Below are 23,641 nucleotides of genomic sequence, written 5' to 3'. Positions count from 1 at the left end.
AATACTGTGTTGGTGCCGCAGTGTCCCCTCTGCAGTTCTTAATATCTAGGTGGTGGGATCAGGGGGTGTGATTGCTGCAGAGGAAGGGGCCAGTGCACCTAAATGCCTGGCACTCTGTCTCCTAGCAACTGATGGCCTGGGCCCCTCCTCTGCAAAGGTGCCAGCTGAAGGTGTTGGAGACAAAGAGGTCAGGTGACCTCCTGGCCCGGGAAAGGAGCTGAGCAGAGGAGGAGGGGCTGGAGGGGTTTTCAGTCTGGAGCTGGCTGGGGACGAGGAGTGAAGTGCAGACGTGGGGGTCTGGCTCACTGCCCCCCAGAATGAACCCGGCCGAGGAGTCCGGTTCGCTGTACCTACAAGCTCTGTTTTAGCCCGTGTTCCTGTCATCTAATAAACCTCTGTTTTACTGGCTGGCTGAGAGTCACGTCTGACTGCAAAGTGGGGGTGCAGGACCCGGTGGCTTCCCCAGGACCCCGCTGGGGCAGGCTCGCTGTGGGAAGCACACGGAGGGGCAGAGGATGCTAAATGCTCCAAGGAAAGACCCAGGAGGTGAAGCCGTGTGAGCTTCTTGCCCTGCAGACAGGCTGCTCTGAGGGAGAGGAGGCTCCCCAAAGTCCTGACTGGCTTTGTGGGGAGCAGTTCCAGAGCATCACCCAGGGACTCCGTGACACCCACACACTGACAGGCAGGCCTGGAGAGTCACAGCTCTCGCCCCGCCAGGGTCCAGCCTCACGGCCGCATCCCCCCAGCCAGGCAGAGGGAGGGTACCAGGATGGCAGAGCAGGATTCGGGAGATCTGACAGGTTCAGCAGACAGCGAGGTGCAGAGATGGTGCAGGGCATGATGCTGTGGGAGTGGATGGGACATTAGTGAGGACTCCAGTCCATTGGGTCAACAACAGGAAATCAGACCATTCACTTGTCTTAACTCTCTGTAAACCGACCCTCCCCCACACTGCCTCCAGATTCTGTGTCCTGCAAACCTCTGCCATCCCCAAATGCACTGACCGTCCGGAGCCTCACCGGAAAGGACCTGTGTCATTGCAGGCAGCTCAGCGAGGACGCCCAGCCAGCCCCAGCTAGAGAATGGCCTATCCTCATTGGCCACCACCAGAAGCTGGGCTCTAGGGAACATGGATCAAAGGCCTGGCCTCATTCTGCGACCCTTGCATGTGCACTGCTGCCCTGGTCCTGTGGGATGCCAGCTGGATGCCCTGACCAATGGTGCCTCCCCATTCCCTGATCTGTGGGTCCCCGCCTGCCCCCCTCTGCCTTTCCCTGCTAGCAGAGTTCAGAGGTGAAGGTGCTTCCAAGATGACCTTGTTGTGTTGTTCTGGAGCTTAGGTCGGGTCCTGAGAGCTGATTTATGCAGCTGTCTTGGGACTTGGGCTTCCCATGGGGGGAGGGGACACCCCCCCCCCGCCATGGCAGACTCTCAAATGCGTGTGTGGAGTTAAATCCCCTGTGTATCTGGCAGGCCCTGGGGCATGTGGGGGTGACCCCCAGTCTGGCAGGCCTTGTGATATGTGGGGGGTGACCCCCTGTCTCTGGAAGACCCTGTGGGATGGAGGGGGGGTGTGACTTGGCAGGATGGTTGGTGTCAATTGTTGTCTGGGTGATGGTGTATCATGGGCCGTATGCGGCACACTCCTGTCAGGAAACAGGGGCGGCTCTAGGAATTTGGCCGCCCCAAGCATGCCGGTCCCGCGGCTCCAGGGGACCTCTTGCAGACGTGCCTGCGGAGGGTCCGCTGGTCCCGCGGCTCCGGTGGAGCAGAGGTCCACCGGAGCCGCGGCAGCAGCGGACCCTCCGCAGGCATGACTGCGGAAGGTCCGCCAGAGCTGCCTGCTGCCCTGCCGGCAAAATGCCGCCCCAAGCGCGCGCTTGGCGTGCTGGGGTCTGGAGCCGGCCCTGTCAGGAAACCTCTCCTAAGGGTGCTTGTGCAAAGCCCAGTGTTTGGCTGCTTGTGCAAAGAGGTGCACGGGGTCACTGGTGCAACATGCTGCACTCAGCTTTCCAGATCACAGTGGCTTGGAGCTGGAAGAGAGCATCCATCCTTTGTTCCAAGTTCCCATCCTCCTTCTGGGTGCTGACACTGGGGCAGGGTACGTGTGTGTCTTCTGCACACACGGGCACACAAACATGCACCAAGGCTGGTTCCAGACTGACTGACCTCCCCATGACCCTGCAACTGCCAGCAGGATCTGAAGTCAGGCCGTGGGGAGTTGGGCCTGGGGAAGGTGGCCGGTGGCAGCCGTCTGGTCCTGCTGTCTCACGAAGACAGCGCTGCCTGGCTAATCAGAGCTCTGGTGAGGCCGGGCCATTGGAAAGTGAGTCACTGACAGCCATGTGGATGCTGGCTGGAAGTCTCCTCCTCTGCCATCTGGGGCCATTACCTTCCTGCACTGATTTACCTGGCGGTGCAGTACTGGCCCACGAGCCCACCTGTCTGTCTGCAGGCCTAATGGTGACTAATAGCCCACCACCCGCCTCCAGCCCCTTCCCGGGCAGGCCAGGGGACGTCTGGCAGCAGCTACCCCAGGGCAGGGAGAGCCCTGCCAGTGTTCAGCGGTGAGCCTCTCTTCTGAAGCCTCCATCAGAGGCAAGATGACCCCGAGTCTCCATGCTAAAGCCCTGCGTACTCCAGGGCAGGGCAGCCCCCGGGTGCCCGCAGCAGAGACCCAGCGCACCCCAGGGTGCAGCAGCCCCCGGGTGCCCGCAGCCTCTGAGACCCAGCGCACCCCAGGGTGCAGCAGCCCCCGGGTGCCCGCAGCCTCTGAGACCCAGCGCACCCCAGGGTGCAGCAGCCCCCGGGTGCCCGCAGCAGAGACCCAGCGCACCCCAGGGTGCAGCAGCCCCCAGGTGCCCGCAGCCTCTGAGACCCAGCGCACCCCAGGGTGCAGCAGCCCCCGGGGGCCTGCAGCCTCTGAGACCCAGTGCACCCCAGGGTGCAGCAGCCCCCAGGTGCCCGCAGCCTCTGAGACCCAGCGCACCCTGCCCCGTGCCGCTGCGCGCTGCTGACAGCCGGGGGCCGGGCTCCCCGCGGCGTGGGAGGGGAAGAGGCCTGCGAGCCAGCTGGCCTGGCGGCGGCTCAAACCTCCGAAGCCGGGCTGCGTGCTCCGGGTCCCCGCGAGGAGCGCCCCTGATTGACGGCTCTTTGTTTCCGCCCGCCATCCCCCGCCCCCAAGCAGCAGCGCTCGGGGCTCCGGCGCGTCTCCTGGGCTTCCCCCGCGCGCAGGGGCTGGGGAGCAGCATGGAGAAGGGGGCGCTCTGCGGGCTGCTGGCGCTGCTCGTCCTCGGCGCGTCCAGCTCCGCCAGGCAGCAGCTGCAAGGTAAGCGGGGCCCCGCCGTGCCCCAGCCCGGGGGAGGTGCGGGCTGCGGGCTGGGACTGCCCGGTCCTGCCCCGCCCCGGGCGGCTGCAGCCTGCTGCGCTCCAGGGCGCGCTGGGAGCCCGAGGGAGGCAGAGGGATCCCCGAGTGTGTTTCGGCTTCAGCCTGCCGGGCGCGGAGCCGGGCGGGCAGCGAGGGACTGGAGCCGGGCGCTGCGCCCTGGGGTAAGGGAGAGACCGCCCCGAAGATCTGCCCTTCTCCTGGGGGGACCTGCCTGCCCGGGCCGGGGCCGTGTGGAACCTGGAGCTGCAGGATGGTGCCAGGGATGCTGCACCGAATGGATGGGGTGTGAGGAACTGCAAGGGCTGGAGATGCTGGGGTTAGGGGCCGGCGCGGGGGGGCAGGGGGCCGAGGGCCGAGATGGACTTTCTGGGAGCTGCAGGCTGGGGAAGTTGGAAATCCTGGGTATAGGGGGATGGGGTCACTGAGGTGTCTGGGAGCCATGGGGCCTGGGAACTGGCTGGGATTTGGGGAGCGGAGGGGCTGGGAAAGGGCAGATGATAGGAGCAGCGTGTTGCCCCACACCCCTGCCCAGCCTCTCCTCTGTATCCCCTTCCTGTGAGCTGAGGAGTGGAGGAGCCTGGGATTCACACGCCCCACCGTCCCAGCCAGTGGCTTCCAACTCTGCAGCAGAAGGAACTGTCAAGTGCTCCTGGAACCCTCCGTCCCCAGCCGGGACAGCCCGTCTGCGCTCAGCTCCGCGGCAGCAGGCTGGTGGGGAGCAGCATGCCGGCTGGAACCTGGATTCCTGACCTCCCTGGGAGGTCTGGCACTAGGGACTGTGGACAGCTACAAGTGTCTGGGTCTCTGTGCTGCAGTACAGAAGGACATTCTTCCCCCCAAGCCTGGAAACCACAGAGCAGCCTGCAGTGTGGTGCTGCTGGAGGGACTGGGGGGTCCATCCGGGACAGGGTGTTGCCCACAGCGCTCTGCAGGGACTAGTGGCGGGGAACCAGACCAAAGGCTGTGTATAAACCTATCAATCTAAATATTCAGCCGGTAGCTGAGAGCTAAGCCAGTGCCTCTGGTTCCAGACCTGCAGCTGCATGTAGCACACTGGTGGGTGCAACCAAGTGCTAGCAAAGGGACTGGCTGGTTCCGGAGCAGCCCATGGTCGGAGTTCAGAGGGGCTGTCAGGATAGGTGTTATTCAGGGGTGCTCATTGGCCAGGAGGAACCCATAGGCCTGGGGTCAGAGTTCAGAGGTGCTCAAAGGGTCAAGGTGCTAGATGTCTAGGATACAGCCTGAGGTCAGAGTTCAAAGGGCTGGGTCACGGTTCGTTCAGGCTTTGATCAGATTCACGTCAGAAAGGAGGCCCCTCTGTTGGTGACCCGGAGTGCCAGCCTGAGCCAGCTGGGACGTTCAAGGAGCTTCCTGTCAGGGCTGGATTTGAGGGGCTGCTGGTTGAGCTCACCTAATGCAGGGAAACTCATCGGGGGCACAAACTACACCCTGCTGCCCCGGATTCCCCTGCAGAAGGAGCAGGCAGCATCTCAGGGTGTGTTGGGGTATCTGTGTGCCCCACGCACACGATGTCATTGTTAAAGATTCTGTGGGGTTTTCCAGGGTGCCGCTGGTGTAGGACGGCTGCCAGGTCGTACCCCAGAGGTAGCTGAATCAGCTGAGGGATCCCTGTATTCAGTATCCAGGACTTCCCATCTCCAGTGTGCTTTTCGGACCTGCACTGGTGACCCTCCTAGCTCCGTTGGGTGGGGGGCAAGTCTCAGTCTCACCCCTTTCACAGGCGAGGGGGCTGCAGTGGAGAGGGAGACCGTAGCAAGGACAGGATCTGAAATCTGGAGCACCAGGCTCCCGGTTGCTCTGGAGCAGGCTGTTCGGAGTCTGGTGGATGGAAGGGGGGTGGGCACCCGCTGCGGTTTTCACAGAGGCAGGTCCTATGGCCACTGAACCTTTAGTCCAGACGAGTGCATTGCTGGTGGAGACATGCCAGGCAGTAGGACCGGCAGCGGTAACCCCCCTCCCCCCCTGCCCCATTCCAGCATCTCTGTGGCTTGGCCTCCCTGCTGCCTGTTTGTGAGGGGCTCCCAGGACCGGACCCGGCTGTTTCCAGAGGTGGCTGGGCTTGTGCCCCGGGAGTGCCTGGGCGGGGACCGCGCTGAACGGTGTTAGGGTTGCCACAGCCACCAGCCCGTCTGCCTGCGATGCCGGAGCGCCACCTTGTGGGGAGTGCTCCCCGGCTCTGCCAAGCCGGCACCTTTCCACGGGGCTGCCACCGCCCAGGCTTGGTCTCCCTGTGGCCAGTGCTCCGTGCTCCCACGCGAGAGGCCTCCTCGTGCTGGGTGCTTCAGCGGCCAGGCCCCTGCGGCTCTACAGCAATTTCTCCTGCACTGATGCAAGGGAGGAAGAGTGACCTGGGCAGGGAAGATGAGGGGAGATCCTGGGGGCGCCGACGAGCTGGAGAGGAGGCCCTGATCCTGGCTCAGGCAGAATGGAAAGGATGCCAGCCCTCCAGGGCAGGAACTGCAGCCTCTGAGCTCTGGTCTGCCAGGCAGTCACCCCCCTGGAGGTACAGTGGGTTTGCTCTGTTTGCATCTGTCCGTCTCTGGAGTTTGCAGCGTGTCCTTCGCTGCCCTCTTTGACCTGCCATGCCCCTAGCGGGGGAAGCTTTTCAACGTCTCCCCAAGCGCTGTGCTCCCTCGCCCGGGGGTGACGGGCAAGTCCTGGGTTAGGCTCTCTGCAGGTACCTCTGCCTGTTGGTGCGATTGCCTGTTCTCTCCTCCCTGCAGTTCTAGACCTGCTGACGGTGACTGAGGCCCGGCACATGGCCAGTGTGGCAGACAAGATCAGGACCCAGCTACTGGCAGTTGATGACATTTACCTTCTCTCCACCTTCCGCCTGCCCCCCAAGCAGGGCGGGCTGCTCTTCGGCCTGTACTCCAAAAAGGACAACACCCGGTGGCTGGAAGCCTCCGTCATTGGGAAAATCAACAAAGGTAAGGGGGGTGCTGAGCCAGGGACGGGGGTGCCTGTTGGGAGATGGGAGGCCTCTGGGCTTGTGCGTGTCTCAGGCCCCGGAAGAGAAGTGGACAGGTGGGGTGTATGGGGGCAGTTCACGCAGGGAGCTGGCAATACAGGCGTCCCAGCAAGGCAGGGCGGGCTCTGCGGGGAGGGGAAACCCTGGAGGTTGCATCAGTGGACCTGGCCGTCAAGACAGGCCGTCTGCTGGATCGGGTACATTGGCTGGCATGGGCGTGCCGGGCAGAGCATGCCCATCCCCTGGGGGTCCCCACCCTGTGGAGAAACCCTCATGGCCGGTCCTTTGCTCGGCAGTGCTCGTGCGCTACATGCGGGAAGATGGCAAGGTGCACTCCGTCAACCTGCAGCACGCCAGCGTGGCGGACGGGCGGAGCCACACGGTGATCGTGCGGCTGAGCGGCCTGCGTGGGGACAGCCTGGCCATGGAGCTCTACGTGGACTGCAAGCAGGTGGACTCCAGCGTGGGGCTGCCCGAGGTGATGATCCTGCCCCAGGCCGAGGTGGAGTCGGTTGAGGTGCGCACAGGGCAGAAGGCCTATCAGAAGATGCAGGTGAGCGAAGGGGGGTGCAGGCTGGGAACTGCGGGGCTGCAGGAGCCCAGTGCTGGAGGCGGCTGTGTCCCATGGGTACCAGGACCATGGCAGTGGGACCCCAGAGACTGAGCCTTTTTCTTTTTGTGGATCAGGGGTTCGTGGAGTCAATGAAGCTGATTCTAGGAGGGTCCATGAGCCGAGTTGGGGCCCTGAGCGAATGTCCCTTCCAAGGGGATGAATCCATCCAGAACGCAGGTAACTTCAGGAGGCACCGCAGGGGCGCATGTGGGCTGCACACACGTATGTCATACACCCAACATGGGCACCGCAGGGGCGCACATGGGCCTCGCACACGTATGTCATACACCCAACACAGGCGCACATAGGCTGCACACACGTATGTCATACACCCCACATGAGCACCGCATGGACACACTGTCATACATTCAACACGGGCACTGCACAGACATACACACATACAGACGTTACATACTGAACAAGGGCTCCTTACTGGCACATACGGGGGTCCAGGTACACATACACATGTGTGTTACATATTGAACAGGGGCAACTGCAGGGACATGGACCGAATCCGAGCCATGCGTGTTACACATGGAAAGCAGGTGACCCAGACGTGTGTGTCACGTAGGAAAAACAGGTGGCCACAAGCTCACGCACACACAGGTTGCTGAGAGAGTCCGTCAGGCAAAGCACAACTGGGTGGTGCCACTTCCTCCTCCTCCAGCACCTGACGCCACCAGGGCAGGCTCTCCCCAGCAGCCTCCTCCTGGAGGGCGCGAGGCCTCGAGCCACCTGGAAGCTTTCCCGTGGGGCTCTGGGGCATTCATCATCTCTGGTCCCTTGGCGTTCGAGGGAGGGGCGATGCTGCAGCCTGGCAGGCTGCTGTTGGCTTCCATCCGGCCAGCAGCCGCCCCTGAGCCGTGGCCTCGTGCCCCAGGAAGACAGGTGATTTGCTAGCCAGACTAACTTCTCCTCCTGTCTCTTCCCTTGCAGTGACCGGGGTGCTAAACTCCATCCTGGGTGAGTTGCTGGCTGCTCATCACCCTCCCACCCCCTGGGGTCTGGGGAGCCGCTTGTGGGCAGCTGGAGGCCTCAGGGATGCCGGGCGGGGAAGGGGAATCGTGCAGCTGTCTAGTGACCTCGCCTTTTGCCCAGCCACATCTTGGCACAAACACTGCCAGAGCCACAAATGCAATGAGTTTGGGGGTCTCAGCCTGCTCCCTTGTCCACAGCATAAGGCCACTGAACAGGAGTGTTATCCTGTGCTCAGAAGACCCAGGGTTGGGATAGCAGGAGCACTAGCAGGGCTGTGTGGGATGCAACTCGGCCCTGGTCTGCGTTGCTCGGCCCTGGCCCTGTCTGCCTTGGCAGGTCTGGTGACCGGGGAAGAACCAGGAGCCCAGGGTTGACTCGGGGTTTGTCCCTGGTGGGCTCGGCTCCTACTGGCCACTAGGTGGTGGTGTCTGTCCTTCCCGTGGGCTTAGGGTGGCAGTGGGCAGAGTGGTCCCCAGCCAGTGGCCCCCAGAGTCTTTGCCCTGGACCCTGACCGTGTCCTTTGTGTGTGGGCAGGTGAGCAGGCCAAAGCCCTGGTCACTCAGCTAACCCTCTTCAACCGGATCCTGGGGGAGCTGCGAGCGGACATCCGCGACCAGGTGAGCCAGCTTCGGGGGCCCCCTTGCTGTGGCAGGATCGGCAGAGTCTGGATGTGGCCTTTAGCCCGACTCTCGCCCTGGCCCTGTGCATTGGCAGGGGGTTGGGTGCTGGGGTGGAGTCCGGGGTAGGGGAGGGAGGCAGGGCACAGGCGGGGTCACCAAATGTAACCACAGCTGGGAGCCAGGCGACTTCCCATTGCTTCACCTGCCCCCCCTCCCAGATTGGTTCCCGTGGCCCCACCCCCTCCCATAGTCAACATGGTTTCTGTAAAGGGCAATCGTGTCTCACTAATCTATTAGAGTTCTTTGAAGGGGTCAACAAACGTGGACAAGGGGGATCCGGTGGACATAGTGTACTTAGATTTCCAGAAAGCCTTTGACAAGGTCCCTCACCAAAGGCTCTTACGTAAATTAAGCTGTCATGGGATAAAAGGAAAGGTCCTTTCATGGATTGAGAACTGGTTAAAGGACAGGGAACAAAGGGTAGGAATTAATGGTAAATTCTCAGAATGGAGAGGGGTAACTAGTGGTGTTCCCCAAGGGTCAGTCCTAGGACCAATACTATTCAATTTATTCATAAATGATCTGGAGAAAGGGGTAAACAGTGAGGTGGCAAAGTTTGCAGATGATACTAAACTACTCAAGATAGTTAAGACCAAAGCAGATTGTGAAGAACTTCAAAAAGATCTCACAAAACTAAGTGATTGGGCAACAAAATGGCAAATGAAATTTAATGTGGATAAATGTAAAGTAATGCACATTGGAAAAAATAACCCCAACTATACATACAACATGATGGGGGCTAATTTAGCTACAACGAGTCAGGAAAAAGATCTTGGAGTTATCGTGGATAGTTCTCTGAAGATGTCCACGCAGTGCGCAGAGGCGGTCAAAAAAGCAAACAGGATGTTAGGAATCATTAAAAAGGGGATAGAGAATAAGACTGAGAATATATTATTGCCCTTATATAAATCCATGGTACGCCCACATCTCGAATACTGTGTACAGATGTGGTCTCCTCACCTCAAAAAAGATATTCTAGCACTAGAAAAGGTTCAGAAAAGAGCAACTAAAATGATTAGGGGTTTAGAGAGGGTCCCATATGAGGAAAGATTAAAGAGGCTAGGACTCTTCAGTTTGGAAAAGAGAAGACTAAGGGGGGACATGATAGAGGTATATAAAATCATGAGTGATGTTGAGAAAGTGGATAAGGAAAAGTTATTTACTTATTCCCATAATACAAGAACTAGGGGGTCACCAAATGAAATTAATAGGCAGCAGGTTTAAAACAAATAAAAGGAAGTTCTTCTTCACGCAGCGCACAGTCAACTTGTGGAACTCCTTACCTGAGGAGGTTGTGAAGGCTAGGACTATAACAATGTTTAAAAGGGGACTGGATAAATTCATGGTGGCTAAGTCCATAAATGGCTATTAGCCAGGATGGGTAAGAATGGTGTCCCTAGCCTCTGTTCGTCAGAGGATGGAGATGGATGGCAGGAGAGAGATCACTTGATCATTGCCTGTTAGGTTCACTCCCTCAGGGGCACCTGGCATTGGCCACTGTCGGTAGACAGATACTGGGCTAGATGGACCTTTGGTCTGACCCGGTACGGCATTTCTTATGTTCTTATGTTCTTATGACTGACCCACCTGGCCCCTTCCCCTCTCTCTGGGGTGTGAAGAAGGTTCTTGTGTCCTTAGCTGGGCCCTGTAGTGGCATTTGGGGGCGCAGCATCTCCCCCTCTTGCTGCCCAATGCGGGTCCTGTCTGGCCTGCAGACTGTGCCCTGCCCGGCGCCCAGGTCCCTGGCTCTGACACCCTCCATTCGGCTGCCTTGCAGGTGAAGGAGATGTCTCTGATCCGGAACACCATCATGGAGTGCCAGGTCTGCGGTGAGTGCCTGGGCCCTGGGGGAGCTGGCGCCCACCTCGGGGGTCCCCTTCCCTGTGCTGGGCCGGCCAGCTGACCTGCCCCCCCCGGCTCTGTCTGCAGGGTTCCACGAGCACCGCTCTCGCTGCAGCCCCAGCCCCTGCTTCGGTGGTGTCGACTGTATGGAGACGTACGAGTACCCCGGGTACCGCTGCGGGCCCTGCCCGCCCGGCTTCGAGGGCAACGGCACCCACTGTGCCGACATCAATGAGGTGAGAGCACCCCCCGCCATGCCTTGGGGCCAGCGTCTCCGCGGAGTGCCCCCCCGTGTCCCCTGGGCCAGCGTCTCTGCGGAGCCCCTCCCCCCAGCGCCCCCGGGGCCAGTGTCTCCACTGAGCCCCTCCCCCCAGCGCCCCCGGGCCAGCGTCTCCACTGAGCGCCCCCCCCCACCGCACCCCCGGGCCAGTGTCTCCACTGAGCGCCCCCCGCCGTGCCCCCAGGACCAGTGTCTCCACTGAGCCCCAGCCCCCATGCCATGCCTTGGGGCCAGCGTCTCTGCGGTGCCCCCCCCGCTGAGCCCCCGGGGCCAGCGTCTCTGCGGAGCGCCCCCCCACCGCACCCCCGGGGCCAGTGTCTCCACTGAGCCCCTGCCCCCATGCCATGCCTTGGGGCCAGCGTCTCTGCGCCCCCCCCCTCCCAGCGCCCCCGGGGCCAGCGTCTCCACTGAGCGCCCCCTGCAGCGCCCCCGGGGCCAGCGTCTCCACTGAGCCCCTCCCCCCCGCAGCGCCCCCAGGGCCAGTGTCTCCACTGAGCCCCTCCCCCCCGCAGCGCCCCCGGGGCCAGCGTCTCCACTGAGCCCCTCCCCCCCAGTGCCCCCGGGGCCAGTGTCTCTGCAGAGCCCCCCCCCCCGCCGCGCCCCTGGGGCCAGCGTCTCTGCACAGCTAGCAGCAGGGGCTCACGGGGGCACAAGAGACACCACCGCGTCCGCCCCCAGCACACAATGGGGCTCCATTACCTTCTGGCTCCAGGCTCAGGGAAGCACCTCTGTGCCACAGCTGCCCATTAGAGTCCCAGCATCCCCCAGGGCCTGCCTGCAGGCTGTGCCCTCTAGGGAGGGTGTCGGGACCCCACTGCTCACCAGCTCCCATCTGGCGAGGGCTGGTGATCCTGCCGATCCCTGGCTCTCACAGTGGGGAGTCTCAGCTTTCGGTGAAAACAGAATTTCTAGCCATGGTGTCTGCGGGAAGCACTGGGGAAAGTCACCCAAATGATCCGCTCCCCATGGGCCTCATGCCATCTCTCTGTCTCACAGTGCGGTTATGCAGACCCCTGCTTCCCGGGCTCCAAGTGCATGAACAGCGCGCCTGGCTTCCGCTGCGAGCCCTGTCCTCGCGGGTACAAGGGGAACCTCATCTCTGGCGTAGGCACAGACTATGCCAAGGCCAGCAAGCAGGTGAGTGCAGCACCTCCATGCCGGCCCTGCTGCCGGCAGCTCCGTGCAGCTGGGAGCCTCTGGAGAGCGCAGGAGGCGGGTGCGGCTGGGAGCGGGTTCCCCGAGCAGGCTCTGTGCACAGCCTGTGGCAATGGGTGCTGTGGGGAGACGTAGCCTTGTGGGGGGGTCTGGGGAGGGTGAGACAGTACGAGGCAAGGGGCTGAGTGATGGTCTCCACCTGTTGGGCCTGGTCTCCCCCCAGCAATTCTGGAGGGGAGCCTGCGGGGAACACTCAGCTGGGGACAGGCAGAGTCCCTCTGGGGAGATGGCATTGCAGTGTAACTGGGGGCGTTACGCTGCTGATGGGCCCTGGGCCGGGCCCAGCCTAGGAACCACTTGCCCCTGTGCGCTCAGAAGCACCTGTAGGAGCCGCAGGCAGGGAGAAGCCAATGAGGGCCTGAGCTTGAGGCCCATGGGTGCAGGGTGAGGTCTATAGCTGCATGCCCTGGGACCCCTGAGAGCAGGGAGGGTTGGGGGCCTGCAGAAGCCAGGCAGGGCACGGGGTCCCTGTGGTGTCGGGCTGGGGGGGTCTCTGTGGGGTGGGGGGGTCCCTGTGCTTGCCAAGGATGGTGCAGGGTCGCTGTGGTGCCAGGAATGGTGTGGGATCCCAGGAATGGTGTGGGGTCCCTGTGGTGCTGGGGGGAGGAGGGGGGCGTGGTGTCCCTGTGGTGCTGATGGGATGTCCCCATGGTGCTGGGGGGGGTCCCTGTGGTGCCGGGGGTGTGTGCGGGTTCCCCATGGTGCTGGGGGAGGCGCGGGTTCCCTGTGGAGCTGGGGTGTGTGTGTCCCCCTGGTGCTGGGGGAGGCGCGGGTTCCCCGTGGTGCTGGGGGGAGTGTCCCTGTGGTGCTGGGGGGGGGTGCGAGTTTCCCGTGGTGCTGGGGTAGGGGGGTCCCTGTGGTGCTGGGAGGGGCACGGGTTCCCCATGGTGCTGGGGTGGGGGGGTCCCTGTGGTGCTGGGGGGTGTCCCCGTGGTGCGTACCCATGCTGAGGAAGGCACAGGGTCCCCAGGGGCCCGTGCCACTGAGTGACCGTCTCTCTGGGCTGCTGCAGGTTTGTACAGATATTGATGAATGTAACGATGGCAACAATGGCGGCTGCGACCCGAACTCCATCTGCACCAACACGGTGGTGAGTAGCACCTGCCCCCTTGCCCGCACCGAGTGGCCTGGGCCGGGGCTGCCTGGACGCGTCTCACCTGCTCGGCCCCGTCTCCCTGCAGGGCTCCTACAGGTGCGGGCCGTGTAAGGCTGGGTTCCTGGGGAACCAGACGCTGGGCTGCGTCCCACAGAAATCCTGCAGCAGCCCCACCCACAACCCCTGCGACATCAACGGCTACTGCATGTTCGAGCGGAACGGCGCCGTCTCCTGTGCGGTGAGTGCGGGGGGGCAGAGCCGGGGCAGGGCCCAGTGAGCATGGGGGGGGGGCAGAGCCGGGGCAGGGCCCAGTGAGCATGGTGGGGGGCAGAGCCGGGGCAGGACCCAGTGAGCATGGGGGGGGGGCAGAGCCGGGGCAGGACCCCAGTGAGTGCTGAGGGGGGTGGGGGGGGCAGAGCCGGGGCAGGACCCCAGTGAGTGCTGAGGGGGGTGGGGGGGGCAGAGCTGGGGCAGGACCCCAGTGAGTGCTGGGGGGGGGGGAAGAGCCAGGGCAGGACCCAGTGAGCATGGGGGGGGGGCAGAGCCGGGGCAGGACCCAGTGAGCATGGGGGGGGGCAGAGCCGGGGCAGGACCCAGTGAGCATGGTGGGGGGCAGAGCCGGGGCAGGACCCAGTGAGTGGTGGGTGGGGGGCAGAGCCGGGGCAGGACCCCAGTGAGTGCTGGGGGAGGCGGGGGGGGGGGCAGAGCCGGGGCAGGCCCCAGTGAGCATGGGGGGGGCAGAGCCGGGGCAGGACCCCAGTGAGTGCTGGGGGAGGCGGGGGGGGGGGCAGAGCCGGGGCAGGCCCCAGTGAGCATGGGGGGGGCAGAGCCGGGGCAGGACCCAGTGAGTGCTGCGGCGGGGTGGGGTGTCAGACATGGCTGGTTGCTCCCTGTGGGCCCCTTCCCCCCATGACGGTTCCCGTTTTCCCCACCTCTCCCTCCAGTGCAACGTGGGCTGGGCCGGGAACGGGAACGTGTGTGGGCGGGACACGGACATCGATGGCTACCCAGACGAGCCACTGCCCTGCATCGACAATGACAAGCACTGCCAGCAGGTGGGGGGCTGAGACGAGGGGGGCTGGTGGGGGGAGATGCATCCCTGGGGCAAAGGGGGCTGGTGGGGGGGTATCCACCCCTGAGGCTAGGGGGACTGGTGGGGCAGGGACTCCAGCCCCCCGGGGCAAGGGGGGTCAGTGGGGAGGACCCAGTCCTGGGGTCTGGAGGCTGGCCGTGGGACCCTGCCCTGGGAGGGGTGCAGCAGAGAGAGCACTGGGGGTTCCAGGTTCCAGGCTGGTTGGAGCTGGTGGGGGCGGGGGTGCTGCTAGCGACAGGATTGCTGCCCTTGGCTCTAACACGGGTTCCCCACTCCAGGACAACTGTCGGGTGACGCCCAACTCCGGGCAGGAGGACGCTGACAATGACGGCGTCGGGGACCAGTGTGATGACGACGCGGACGGGGACGGCATCAAGAATGTGGAGGTGCCCTGGTGCTGCGCCCTGGGCTCCGTCCCTGGCACTTGGTCTGGGTGGGGGCAGGCGTCCCACAGACCCCCTGCCATGGCGCCCAGGGAACGGGGCTTTCTGCTTGTGGTGGGCTCTCAGCCGAGAGCCCCCATTGATGACACCTATGACGGTGTCCCCCAGCATGGTGGGGGCAGGATCTGTCCTTCACCTCCCTCCCCCCAGCTGGGATGGGGGGTCTCTCCCCATTCCCCTGTCGCAGTGACAGAGGTCTCTCCCCATTCCTCCCCTGGGCTGTGAGGGGGGTCTCTCTCCCTGTCCCCCAGCTGGGATGGAGTCTCTCCATGCCCCCCCACAGTGGAGATGAGGGGGTCTCTCCCCATCTCCCCCCAGTGATGGGGGTTTCTCTCTCTCTCTCACAGGACAACTGCCGACTGTTCCCCAACAAAGACCAGCAGAACTCAGACACAGACTCCTTTGGGGATGCCTGTGACAACTGCCCCAACGTACCCAACAACGACCAGCGGGACACGGACAGCAATGGTGAGGGGGATGCCTGTGACAACGACATCGACGGGGATGGTGAGTGAGGGGAGCTGGGGGCTGGGCTGGTGGGAGGCCTGGGGGCTAGCCTGGGAGAGAGGGGGGGACTGGGGGCTGGGCTGGGAGGGGGTTGGGCCGGTGGGAGGCCTGGGGGGTGGTGGGGCTGCCGGGAGGCCTGGGGGCTGGCAGCTATGTGGGGCAGGGGCTTGTGGGCAGTGCCCATTCTCACACACACACACACACACACTGCTGTCCCTCAACAGGGATCCCCAATGTTCTCGATAACTGCCCCAAGGTGCCCAACCCGCTGCAGACGGACCGGGATGAGGATGGCGTCGGGGATGCCTGTGACAGCTGCCCTGAAATGAGCAACCCCACTCAGGTATGGGGCCGGGTGGCACTGACCCTGCCATGCCCGCCCCCGGCTGCCAGGGTGTCACGGAGTGTGGGGGAGTCAGGGCCCTGCACCCCCCACTTCCTGCAATTCACCATGACTCTCAGCCAGCCAGTAACGCAGAAGGTTTATTAGATGACAGGAACACAGTCCCAAGCCGGGCTTGTAGGTACAACCAGGATCCCTCCGCCAGGGCAAGGAGCTTAGACCCCAGACTTGCGGTTCTCTGCCTCTTCCCAGCCAGCCCCAAACTGAAACCAAAACCCCTCCAGCCGGCTCTCTCCTCTCCTCTCCTTTCCTCCCCCTCTCCCTTTATCCAGTTTCCCCAGCAAAGGAGTAGACTCCCCACCCCCTCCTGGCTCAGGTCACAGGCTCAGGTACTGTCCCCCACCTAAAGTCACCCCCTGCTCTCCCATCCCCCATGCAGACAGTTCCAGTAAAACTAAACGACATTCCCAGGTCAATCCACTCTACTCCCTACTGCGTCACACGGGGCCACAGGCTACGAGCTAGAGGGGGGACCATGGACTATCTAGTCTGGCTGCAGCCCCCAGCCCTGGTTCTCTCCACGGGCTCCCAAGGGCGAGTCCAGCCGAGCTATGACTCCTGCTTAGAGGCTCTTTCTCCTGGAGGGGGCAGCACACCCAGCGAGTAGCTGCATGCACACGGTGCAGCCTCGTCAGAGCAAGCCAGCGTTTATTAATCACCTGGAATCCAGCCCTGGCAAGCGCAGGTCAGCGTGGCGAAGCCAGGCTGCAGACACAGCCAGAGCTGGGCAAGGAAACTACCCGATACCCTAGGCTCTTCTGGGATCCATTCTGGGGCTCCCCTGCCCCAGCCTCGGGAGCAACCTTAACACAGACCCCTCACATCTCATGCCCTGGTGCTGTGTCCTCCTCTTCCCCTGCCTTGGCTGCAGGCGTTCACAGCTAATGTCCCAGTCGGTTGCTGAGGCTACTGTTCTCTCCATTCATACGTGGACAGTCCTTGGTAGTTCGTTCACACCCGCCCAGGGCCTGCACATGTGCCTCCAGCACCTGGCTTCTAGTCCTTTGTCCCACTGAGTGCGCAAACTGAATCACCGTATAGTGTTCAATAAAATGTTACCAAAAATTTACATATTTTCTACACCCCGACTACTGGGATACCTGGGAGCCCCCTCTCCCTCAGTAGCTGGGGGTGGCTGGGGCAGGGAACCCCCTCTCCCTCAGTAGCTGGGGGTGCCTGGGGCAGGGAACCCCTTCTCCCCCAGTAGCTGGGGTCCCATTGGGGTGGCTGGGGCAAGGACCCCCCTCACTACCAATCAGGGCTGTCCCTCGGAGGTTCCTTGCTGAACTAGAGCTCTGGTCTCTTTCAGACAGATGCGGACAGCGACCTGGTGGGAGACGTCTGTGACACCAATGAGGACAGGTGGGTGCCCATGTCCCGTCCCTGCCCTGCCCAGCAGAGACTGGCTGGAGGGGGCAGCTATTAGCTTTCCTGCCTCTGTCCCTCCCTGGCAGGAGGGAAGTGCGGGTCCCTGCGGGGCAGCAGGGCTCTCTAGGGGGCAGTGGGAGTCCCTCAGGACTCATAGACTTTTAAGGTCAGAAGAGACCATTATGATCATCTAGTCTGACCTCCTGCACAATGCAGGCCACAGAATCTCATCCATCCACTTCTATAACAAACCCCTAACCTATGTCTGAGTTATTGAAGTCCTCGAATTGTGGAGTTGGGATAGCGAGAGCCTAGGGGGATATGGGGGTGGCAGGGGCCCTGGGGGGAGTCCATTGGGGAAATTTGGGGTCCCAGAGGGAGGTGAGCATCACTGGGGGGCACGAGGGGCTTAGAGGAGGTCGTGGGGAGTCTCGGGGGATCCGTGGGTCCCTGTGTTGTGCTCCACACACACTCATCCCACTCTCCGTCCGCTCAGCGATGGGGACGGGCACCAGGACACCAAGGACAACTGTGCCGAGATCCCCAACAGCTCCCAGCTGGACTCGGACAATGACGGGCTGGGGGACGAGTGTGACAACGATGACGACAACGATGGCATCCCCGATTACATGGCGCCCGGCCCCGACAACTGCCGCCTCATCCCCAACCCCAACCAGAAGGACTCGGACGGTGAGCGGCCCGGCCTGGCAGGGAGCAGCACGGCTCAGGCCTGGGCGACTCGAAGGAGCCAGCCGCCTCTGCAATGCAGACATGGGGGCTGCTGCCACACAGACTGCACCGCTTTGGCCCAGGAAATGGGCCCTGCTTAGACAGGCATTTCCTGGCCACTGGAACCGCGTCCGCCCAGGGCTCTGCTGGCATGGAAATGTCACCCAGAGTCAGCCCCCAACTGGCAGCTACAGCACCGAGTGCCAGGCTGGCCAGAAGCTTTGTTGCTCCCACGCCCTAGAGCCCAGTGAGCTGGAGGCTGAGCCCCCCTGCTCTGTCCTGCGCCCTCCCCTGGCGCCGTGTGCTCTGCCCCGCACCCTTCCCTCCCCTCCCCTGGCACCCACACCTTCCCCCCGCTTTGCACATGTGGGTGCCTGCCCACGGTCTTTCCCGTGACCAGCTGCGTGCTGTGTGCTCAGGGAACGGTGTGGGCGACGTCTGTGAGGAGGATTTCGACAATGACACTGTGGTGGACCAGCTGGACGTGTGTCCGGAGAGCGCCGAGGTGACGCTGACCGACTTCCGGGCCTACCAGACCGTCATCCTCGACCCCGAAGGGGATGCCCAGATCGACCCCAACTGGGTGGTTCTCAATCAGGTACAGCTGCGCCAGGTGCCCCCTCGTGGGGCAGGGAGTATGTGGCCTGTGTGAGCTGCATGGGAGACCCAGCCCTATCTCCTGTTCACCAACTGGTGCCTGGGGCACACAGCACTGGGGAGGGTGAAAGCAGGGAACAGCGTGGGGAGCTCCTCCCTGCAAACAGAAGGGACCATGGCTGGGGCAGTGTGTGGGGCCAGAGAAGTGCTGGCCCTGGGGCAGGGCGCTTGGAGCTGTACTTACAGAGACTGAAAGTCACATCCAACTTCTCTCCTTCCAGGGCATGGAGATTGTACAGACCATGAACAGTGATCCAGGCCTGGCAGTAGGTAGGTGGGTTTTCCTTTGCCCAATGTTCCCGTGCCCCTGTTGGTCTCTGCAGCAAGTTACACCTCCCCACCTCCCCCTCCTCTCTCCCCTTTTCCCTCATCAGCTGAGATTTAAGGTCCAGGCTCCCCACTCCCCACACAAGCGTGACCTCTGGATCCCGGAGCCAGAGACAGAAGATGAAGGCTGGGAGGCAGCAGGCTGCTGCGGTGATGCTGGACAAGGCCTTGTCTCACCATGGCCAGTCCCCCAACTGGACCACTGAGGTCCCTTCCCCTCTTGCCCAGGTAGCCCAGGTGTGGTTGCCCCTTGCTAACTCTCCACCCTGCCCTTGTGCACAGGCTACACGGCCTTCAATGGGGTGGACTTCGAGGGCACCTTTCATGTTAACACCATCACGGATGACGACTACGCTGGCTTCATCTTCAGCTACCAGGACAGTGCCAGTTTCTACGTGGTGATGTGGAAGCAGACAGAGCAGACGTACTGGCAGGCGACGCCCTTCCGGGCAGTGGCCGAGCCAGGTCTACAGCTCAAGGTCAGTGCTAGGCAGCTGGGAGGCTGCATGGGAACCCCCGGGCCTGGACACAGCATCAGGCAGCCAGCTGAGTCCAGTAGATGCTGTCCCTGCCCCACTGTGGGCATCCTAGTCCTCATCCTCCACCCTTGGGATTCCTCTCCACTAACTCTCCTGCCCACTTCCCACAGGCCGTGAAGTCCAAGAATGGCCCCGGGGAGCACCTGCGCAACGCCCTGTGGCACACAGGCCACACCCCAGATCAGGTCCGGCTCCTCTGGAAAGACCCCCGCAACGTGGGCTGGAAAGACAAGACCTCCTATCGATGGCAGCTCACACACAGGCCCCAGGTGGGCTACATCAGGTGAGGACGGGGAGGAGCAGGCCCAGAGCCCAGCAGTATGAGCGGGGCGGGCCCAGAGAGCACACACCCCACTAGGGATAGTGGGGTTGGCGGGGGGACCCCAGCACCCCATGGGTTTGGTGGGGCCCCAGGAGATATAATGGGGCTGTTCGGGGGACCCCAGAGCCCTGTGGGTTTGGTGGGGCCCTCAGTGGATATAATGGGGCTGGCAGGGGAACCCCAGAGCCCATTCTCAGGGCAGGGGGCCCCACTGGAAGCTGGGCCCAGGAGGACGGCCATGCAAGGCAGTTTCCTTTTTAACCAGGCCACCGCACTGGTTGGCAGCTCCTGGGGGGTGGGTGGGGGACGTGTTTGTGCAGCTCAGCGCCTGGGAACCAGCCCCCCCAACCCAGCGCTGACTCCATTCACAAGCTGGGCCTCAGCGGCCATTGTCCCTGTCACCATAGCAACCAATCCCTGCTCGGAATGCTCCGGCCCAGCAAAGGCCTTTCACATGCAAACAGGCCGAACAATGGGGCCCGGAGAGGCCAGGTGCTGGGGCCTGAGAATGTCCCTTCCTGAGCCCTGGGGGGCAGCCTGGGAGCTGGCTGTCCCCCAAGGGGTGCCCCCCTCCTCCATACATGGCCCCCCAGGTCTCGCCGGCCAGTGCCCCCACCCCGTGGCACTATGCTCACCGGGCCTGGCCCATCTCTCCCCAGGGTGCGGCTCTATGAGGGACCCCGTCTGGTGGCCGACTCTGGGGTGATCATTGACACCACCATGCGGGGCGGGCGGCTGGGCGTCTTCTGCTTTTCCCAGGAGAACATTATCTGGTCCAATCTGCAGTATCGGTGCAATGGTGAGCGTGGCGGAGCGGAGGGCATGCTGGCTCCAGGATTCAGCACCGAAGCCCGTCTACCCTGCTCTGTGACCTGCCCAGGCAGGGAGGGTTTGGGTGGGGGTGGGGCCCCCCCACACCTGGGCTGCACTAGGGGTTGTGCCAGGCAGCGCCCATGCAGCCGCGGTGTCAAGAACTCGACAAGGCTCTTCTCAGCATAGAGCGTTCGGATTTTATTGACGTTCTGCCAGGGACGGGGGGCTCAGACTCCGGGCCCCTCCACTGGGGTTGCTGAGGGCACCGGTGTAGGTGCTGATCTCTGTGATGTGGGGAGCTGCAGCTCGCTTAGGGGTCACTAAAGGGCATTCACTCACTGGTGACCCAGAGTCAGATCAGAGCCAGCACCCCAGAAGGAAAGGTCTGTGTCCCATTCCCCTGAGCCAGCTGAGCCCCCCGCTGGGCCTGCATCAGACCTGGCACCCCCTAGAGGAGAAAGCCCCTGTGTCCCACTCCCTGAGCCAGAGGGAGGCATGAGCCCATAGGATCAGGGTGTAGGAGCCCCTATGGGGCAAAGTGCCCAGTGATCCCTGTTTCCGGGTTCCCCCTGCATTTGCCTTCATCCTCTCTCTCTCTCCTACCTGGCAGACACGATCCCAGGAGACTTTGAGCCTTTCCGCCGATTCCTGCTGGAGGGCCGTGAGTGAGGCAGCCTCCTTCCCCAGCCACTCCTAGGACCTCTCCAAGTGCGTCACCAAAGGACTTCTTGTGGCCTCCACAGCCTCCTCCCTGAGCTGGGCCTCGGCCTCTCCCTGTCTGTGGCCCACAGGCCTCCATGCTGTCCAGACCCGGGTACTGGAACCCATCGGACCTTGCGTTGTGCCTGCCCAGCCCAGCTGGGCCTGTCTCCCCCTCAGCAGGATAACCAAAGCACACACTCTCGCCAGGACCCAGCCTCATGGGGCTCTGTAGCTGGGCATTGAGCAAAGGACCGCAAGGCAACTGGTGTGTCTTCTGGTGGATTGGGGCCATCAGGCGAGCTTCTCCAGTTGGTACTGCTAGTGCCTAAAGCACCCGCCCCTCAGCCCTGGCGCTCCTTCTCCTGCTGGAACCTTCACCCTGAGTCTGGCCATAAAGTTCTGATTGTTTTCTACCCTGTGCGCCTTGTTTCTGGGTGGGGTGGGGCGGTAGGGTGAGGAGACAGAGGGCAGATCGACCCCAGCACTTGGAGCTGCTTGCCTTGTAGATCCCAGTATCCCCTGGGTTCACCGGGGCCCTGTTTCCCATTTGAAGCTTGTCCAGGGCTGGTGGGAATGCTGGGATCTCTCTGGGATGCTGCTGGCTGCAGAGAGGAACCTAGACTATGTCCTCTTTGCTGACATGCACTTCCAGTCTTACTGCGGTTTCTAGCCTGTACTGGCAGGGCACTGCTGGGAGGAAGCTCGCAGCACTGAGGTCTCAGCTAGGCACTGAGAGGGCGCTGCTGTTGGGAAGTGTGTGGCGCCTGGGTCCTCAGCCGGAAACTGACAGCACACTGTTGGGAGGAAGTTTGCAGCACTGGGAATCGTGACAGGCCACTGCTGGAAGAAGCTCACACTCATGGTAAGTAAGCCCTGGCAGGAGGGGTAACCAGTCCCTTGCCAAGGAACCTGTTCCAGGACAGGGCACTCGTCTCCTTGCTGAGCGGCTCAAATCCCTTCTGACTCCGGCCGGGACGAGTGCAATGCCTCTGAAAGATAGTCATGCCAATTACAGCTCTCCCAACCTTAGAAGGAAAGGGACCGGCTCCCCCCCGCGGGGCTAGGGAGCAGTGAGCGAGGCTGGGCAGGAGGGGGCGGCTCTGGAGCTTCGGGTGAGCCCAAGGAGGCAGGAGGCCGGGACGAGTGCAATATTGGTTGGTGATAGAACAACACTGCACAGCATCCCGTCCCTCCTGCGGCCCTGGAAGGAGGTGCCAACCGCAGCCCTTCGCCCGAGCGACATCTCACCTCCGCTGGGCTCATCCTCTCGGGCTCCCCCTGCTCCAGGGGGTAGCGCCTGGCTCCACGGCTTCTCCTGGCCCCGGGGTCGAGGCTGGGCCCCAGCTGACAGCTCCTGGGAAAGTTCAGGAATTACTGATCCCCCCGGCACAGGCCCAGGGCTCTCTGAGGACCCAGGCAGGCCAGAACCGCCCCAGCCAGGGGGGAGACCTGCCTGGAGCCAGTGGGTCCCAGTGCAGCTAGGTTCCGCAGCCCCATCCAGACCCACTAGGTCCCTGCGCTCCAACGCACCCTGGCTCTGTGGGAATTCGGTTAAATAATCAGAGTTACTGTTGCCATGGAGACAAGTGTCCCAGCAACAGGGCTGAATGCAGGTCACAATGAGCAGCTGAGCCCGCAGCCTCCCCTCCCCCCAGGGCAGCCCAGCCTGGAGCCCAGGTCCCCAGGGAAAGGACCCCCCCTTACCTGCCTCACGCCCCCAGCCAGGCAGAGGAGCAGGGAGACCCAGCCCTCCTGTGCCGGCCCCGGGCTGCTCTCTGCACCCCATCCCGGCTCCGGGCACCTGCCTGGACTGGGTCCTGCCTCCTTCCCCTCCAAACTCTGCAGCCCTGAGTGCGAGGAGCGCCCAGCCCCGGGCTCCGGCCCCAGCCGCAGCAACAATGGAAATGCCAAGTCGCCTGAGTTCACTGAGGCATGGAGAGTCCCCTCTTAAAAGGGCAACGCGCTCCCACCGGCCTGGGACTGAACCAACCCACTGGGGATAGCCCAGCTGCCCGGCCTGGCAGTGGGTCTAGACTGTGCCCTGCGGGCTGCTCCCCAGGGTTCTGCCCAGGCCAGTTTTCAACAGTGCAAGCCAGGGGGCTTCCAGCCTTGTCCGGGGGGGGCGGGCACAGCCCTTCCCTGCCATGCCCTGGTGCAAGGGACGGGGTACAGTCAGGTGGTTATGCCCCCACTCCACACCCCCCATGCACAGGAGATGGGGCTGAGGACCTGCTGGAGGCATTCAGTGCCACTCCTAGTCACCAGGGGCTGCCATGTCCCTGTCCGGTCTAGGCGGCAGGGTCCACAGGTGGGTGTCACCTGTACTGGAGAAGCGGGGGCTTGTCACCATTTTGAGCTCCTGCCAAACCGCACTGATGGGATGGAGCGGCTCATCGCCACCTGTAGTTAACATTATCTCATGCTTTCTGTGATAAGACTATTTTCAATTGCTTGTAACTTTACCAAATTTAGGCTGTTTTGGCTGAAATTTCCCAGGCTGAGCATCTGCTTTAGGCTGAATTTTTCTGGAAATTTTCAGCAAAAACAGTTCAGTTATTTCTGAGAATGAGGTTATGGGAAAATACATCACCCATGTTTCACCCGTGTTACAAATTTCTTACAATTGCTTCAGTGAGAAGCTCTAGTGCCCCCAT

At 62.6% G+C, this 23,641-nt stretch overlaps 1 protein-coding gene across 2 annotated transcripts; it reads left to right on the top strand.

Moving 5' to 3' along the window:
* Positions 1 to 3,179: 3,179 nt before the first annotated feature.
* THBS3 (thrombospondin 3) lies at positions 3,180 to 23,394 on the top strand. 2 transcript variants are annotated; one of them, XM_044991808.1, is made up of 23 exons: positions 3,180 to 3,328; positions 6,133 to 6,339; positions 6,677 to 6,933; positions 7,068 to 7,170; positions 7,930 to 7,956; positions 8,506 to 8,588; positions 10,429 to 10,480; positions 10,581 to 10,729; positions 11,770 to 11,910; positions 13,001 to 13,078; positions 13,170 to 13,322; positions 14,029 to 14,139; positions 14,456 to 14,563; positions 14,968 to 15,127; positions 15,352 to 15,470; positions 16,840 to 16,892; positions 17,395 to 17,588; positions 18,047 to 18,225; positions 18,506 to 18,554; positions 18,894 to 19,090; positions 19,261 to 19,433; positions 20,132 to 20,271; positions 20,896 to 23,394. In XM_044991808.1, the coding sequence occupies exons 1-23, from the start codon at positions 3,250 to 3,252 to the stop codon at positions 20,952 to 20,954; spliced, it is 2,871 nt and encodes a 956-aa protein (XP_044847743.1). In that variant the 5' UTR covers positions 3,180 to 3,249; the 3' UTR covers positions 20,955 to 23,394. The 2 variants fall into 2 exon arrangements, with proteins under 2 accessions (XP_044847743.1, XP_044847744.1); XM_044991809.1 differs by lacking the exon at positions 3,180 to 3,328 and adding an exon at positions 3,457 to 3,549 and having other exon boundaries at positions 20,896 to 21,439.
* Positions 23,395 to 23,641: the final 247 nt, after the last annotated feature.

Source organism: Mauremys mutica, chromosome 17 (assembly GCF_020497125.1).
Source record: "Mauremys mutica isolate MM-2020 ecotype Southern chromosome 17, ASM2049712v1, whole genome shotgun sequence".
Classification (NCBI taxonomy): domain Eukaryota; kingdom Metazoa; phylum Chordata; order Testudines; family Geoemydidae; genus Mauremys; species Mauremys mutica.
The sequence above is the reverse complement of the archived record's forward strand: the minus strand, read 5'-3'. Positions and strand labels throughout refer to the sequence as shown.

Bases quoted from the DNA above. Each gene is read 5' to 3' on its own strand.
- THBS3 (XM_044991808.1), top strand. From the start codon at position 3,250: ATGGAGAAGGGGGCGCTCTGCGGGCTGCTGGCGCTGCTCGTCCTCGGC. The intron at 15,471-16,839 runs GTATGGGGCCGG...GGTCTCTTTCAG, and splicing joins AAATGAGCAACCCCACTCAG to ACAGATGCGGACAGCGACCT. The intron at 17,589-18,046 runs GTGAGCGGCCCG...CTGTGTGCTCAG, and splicing joins CAACCAGAAGGACTCGGACG to GGAACGGTGTGGGCGACGTC.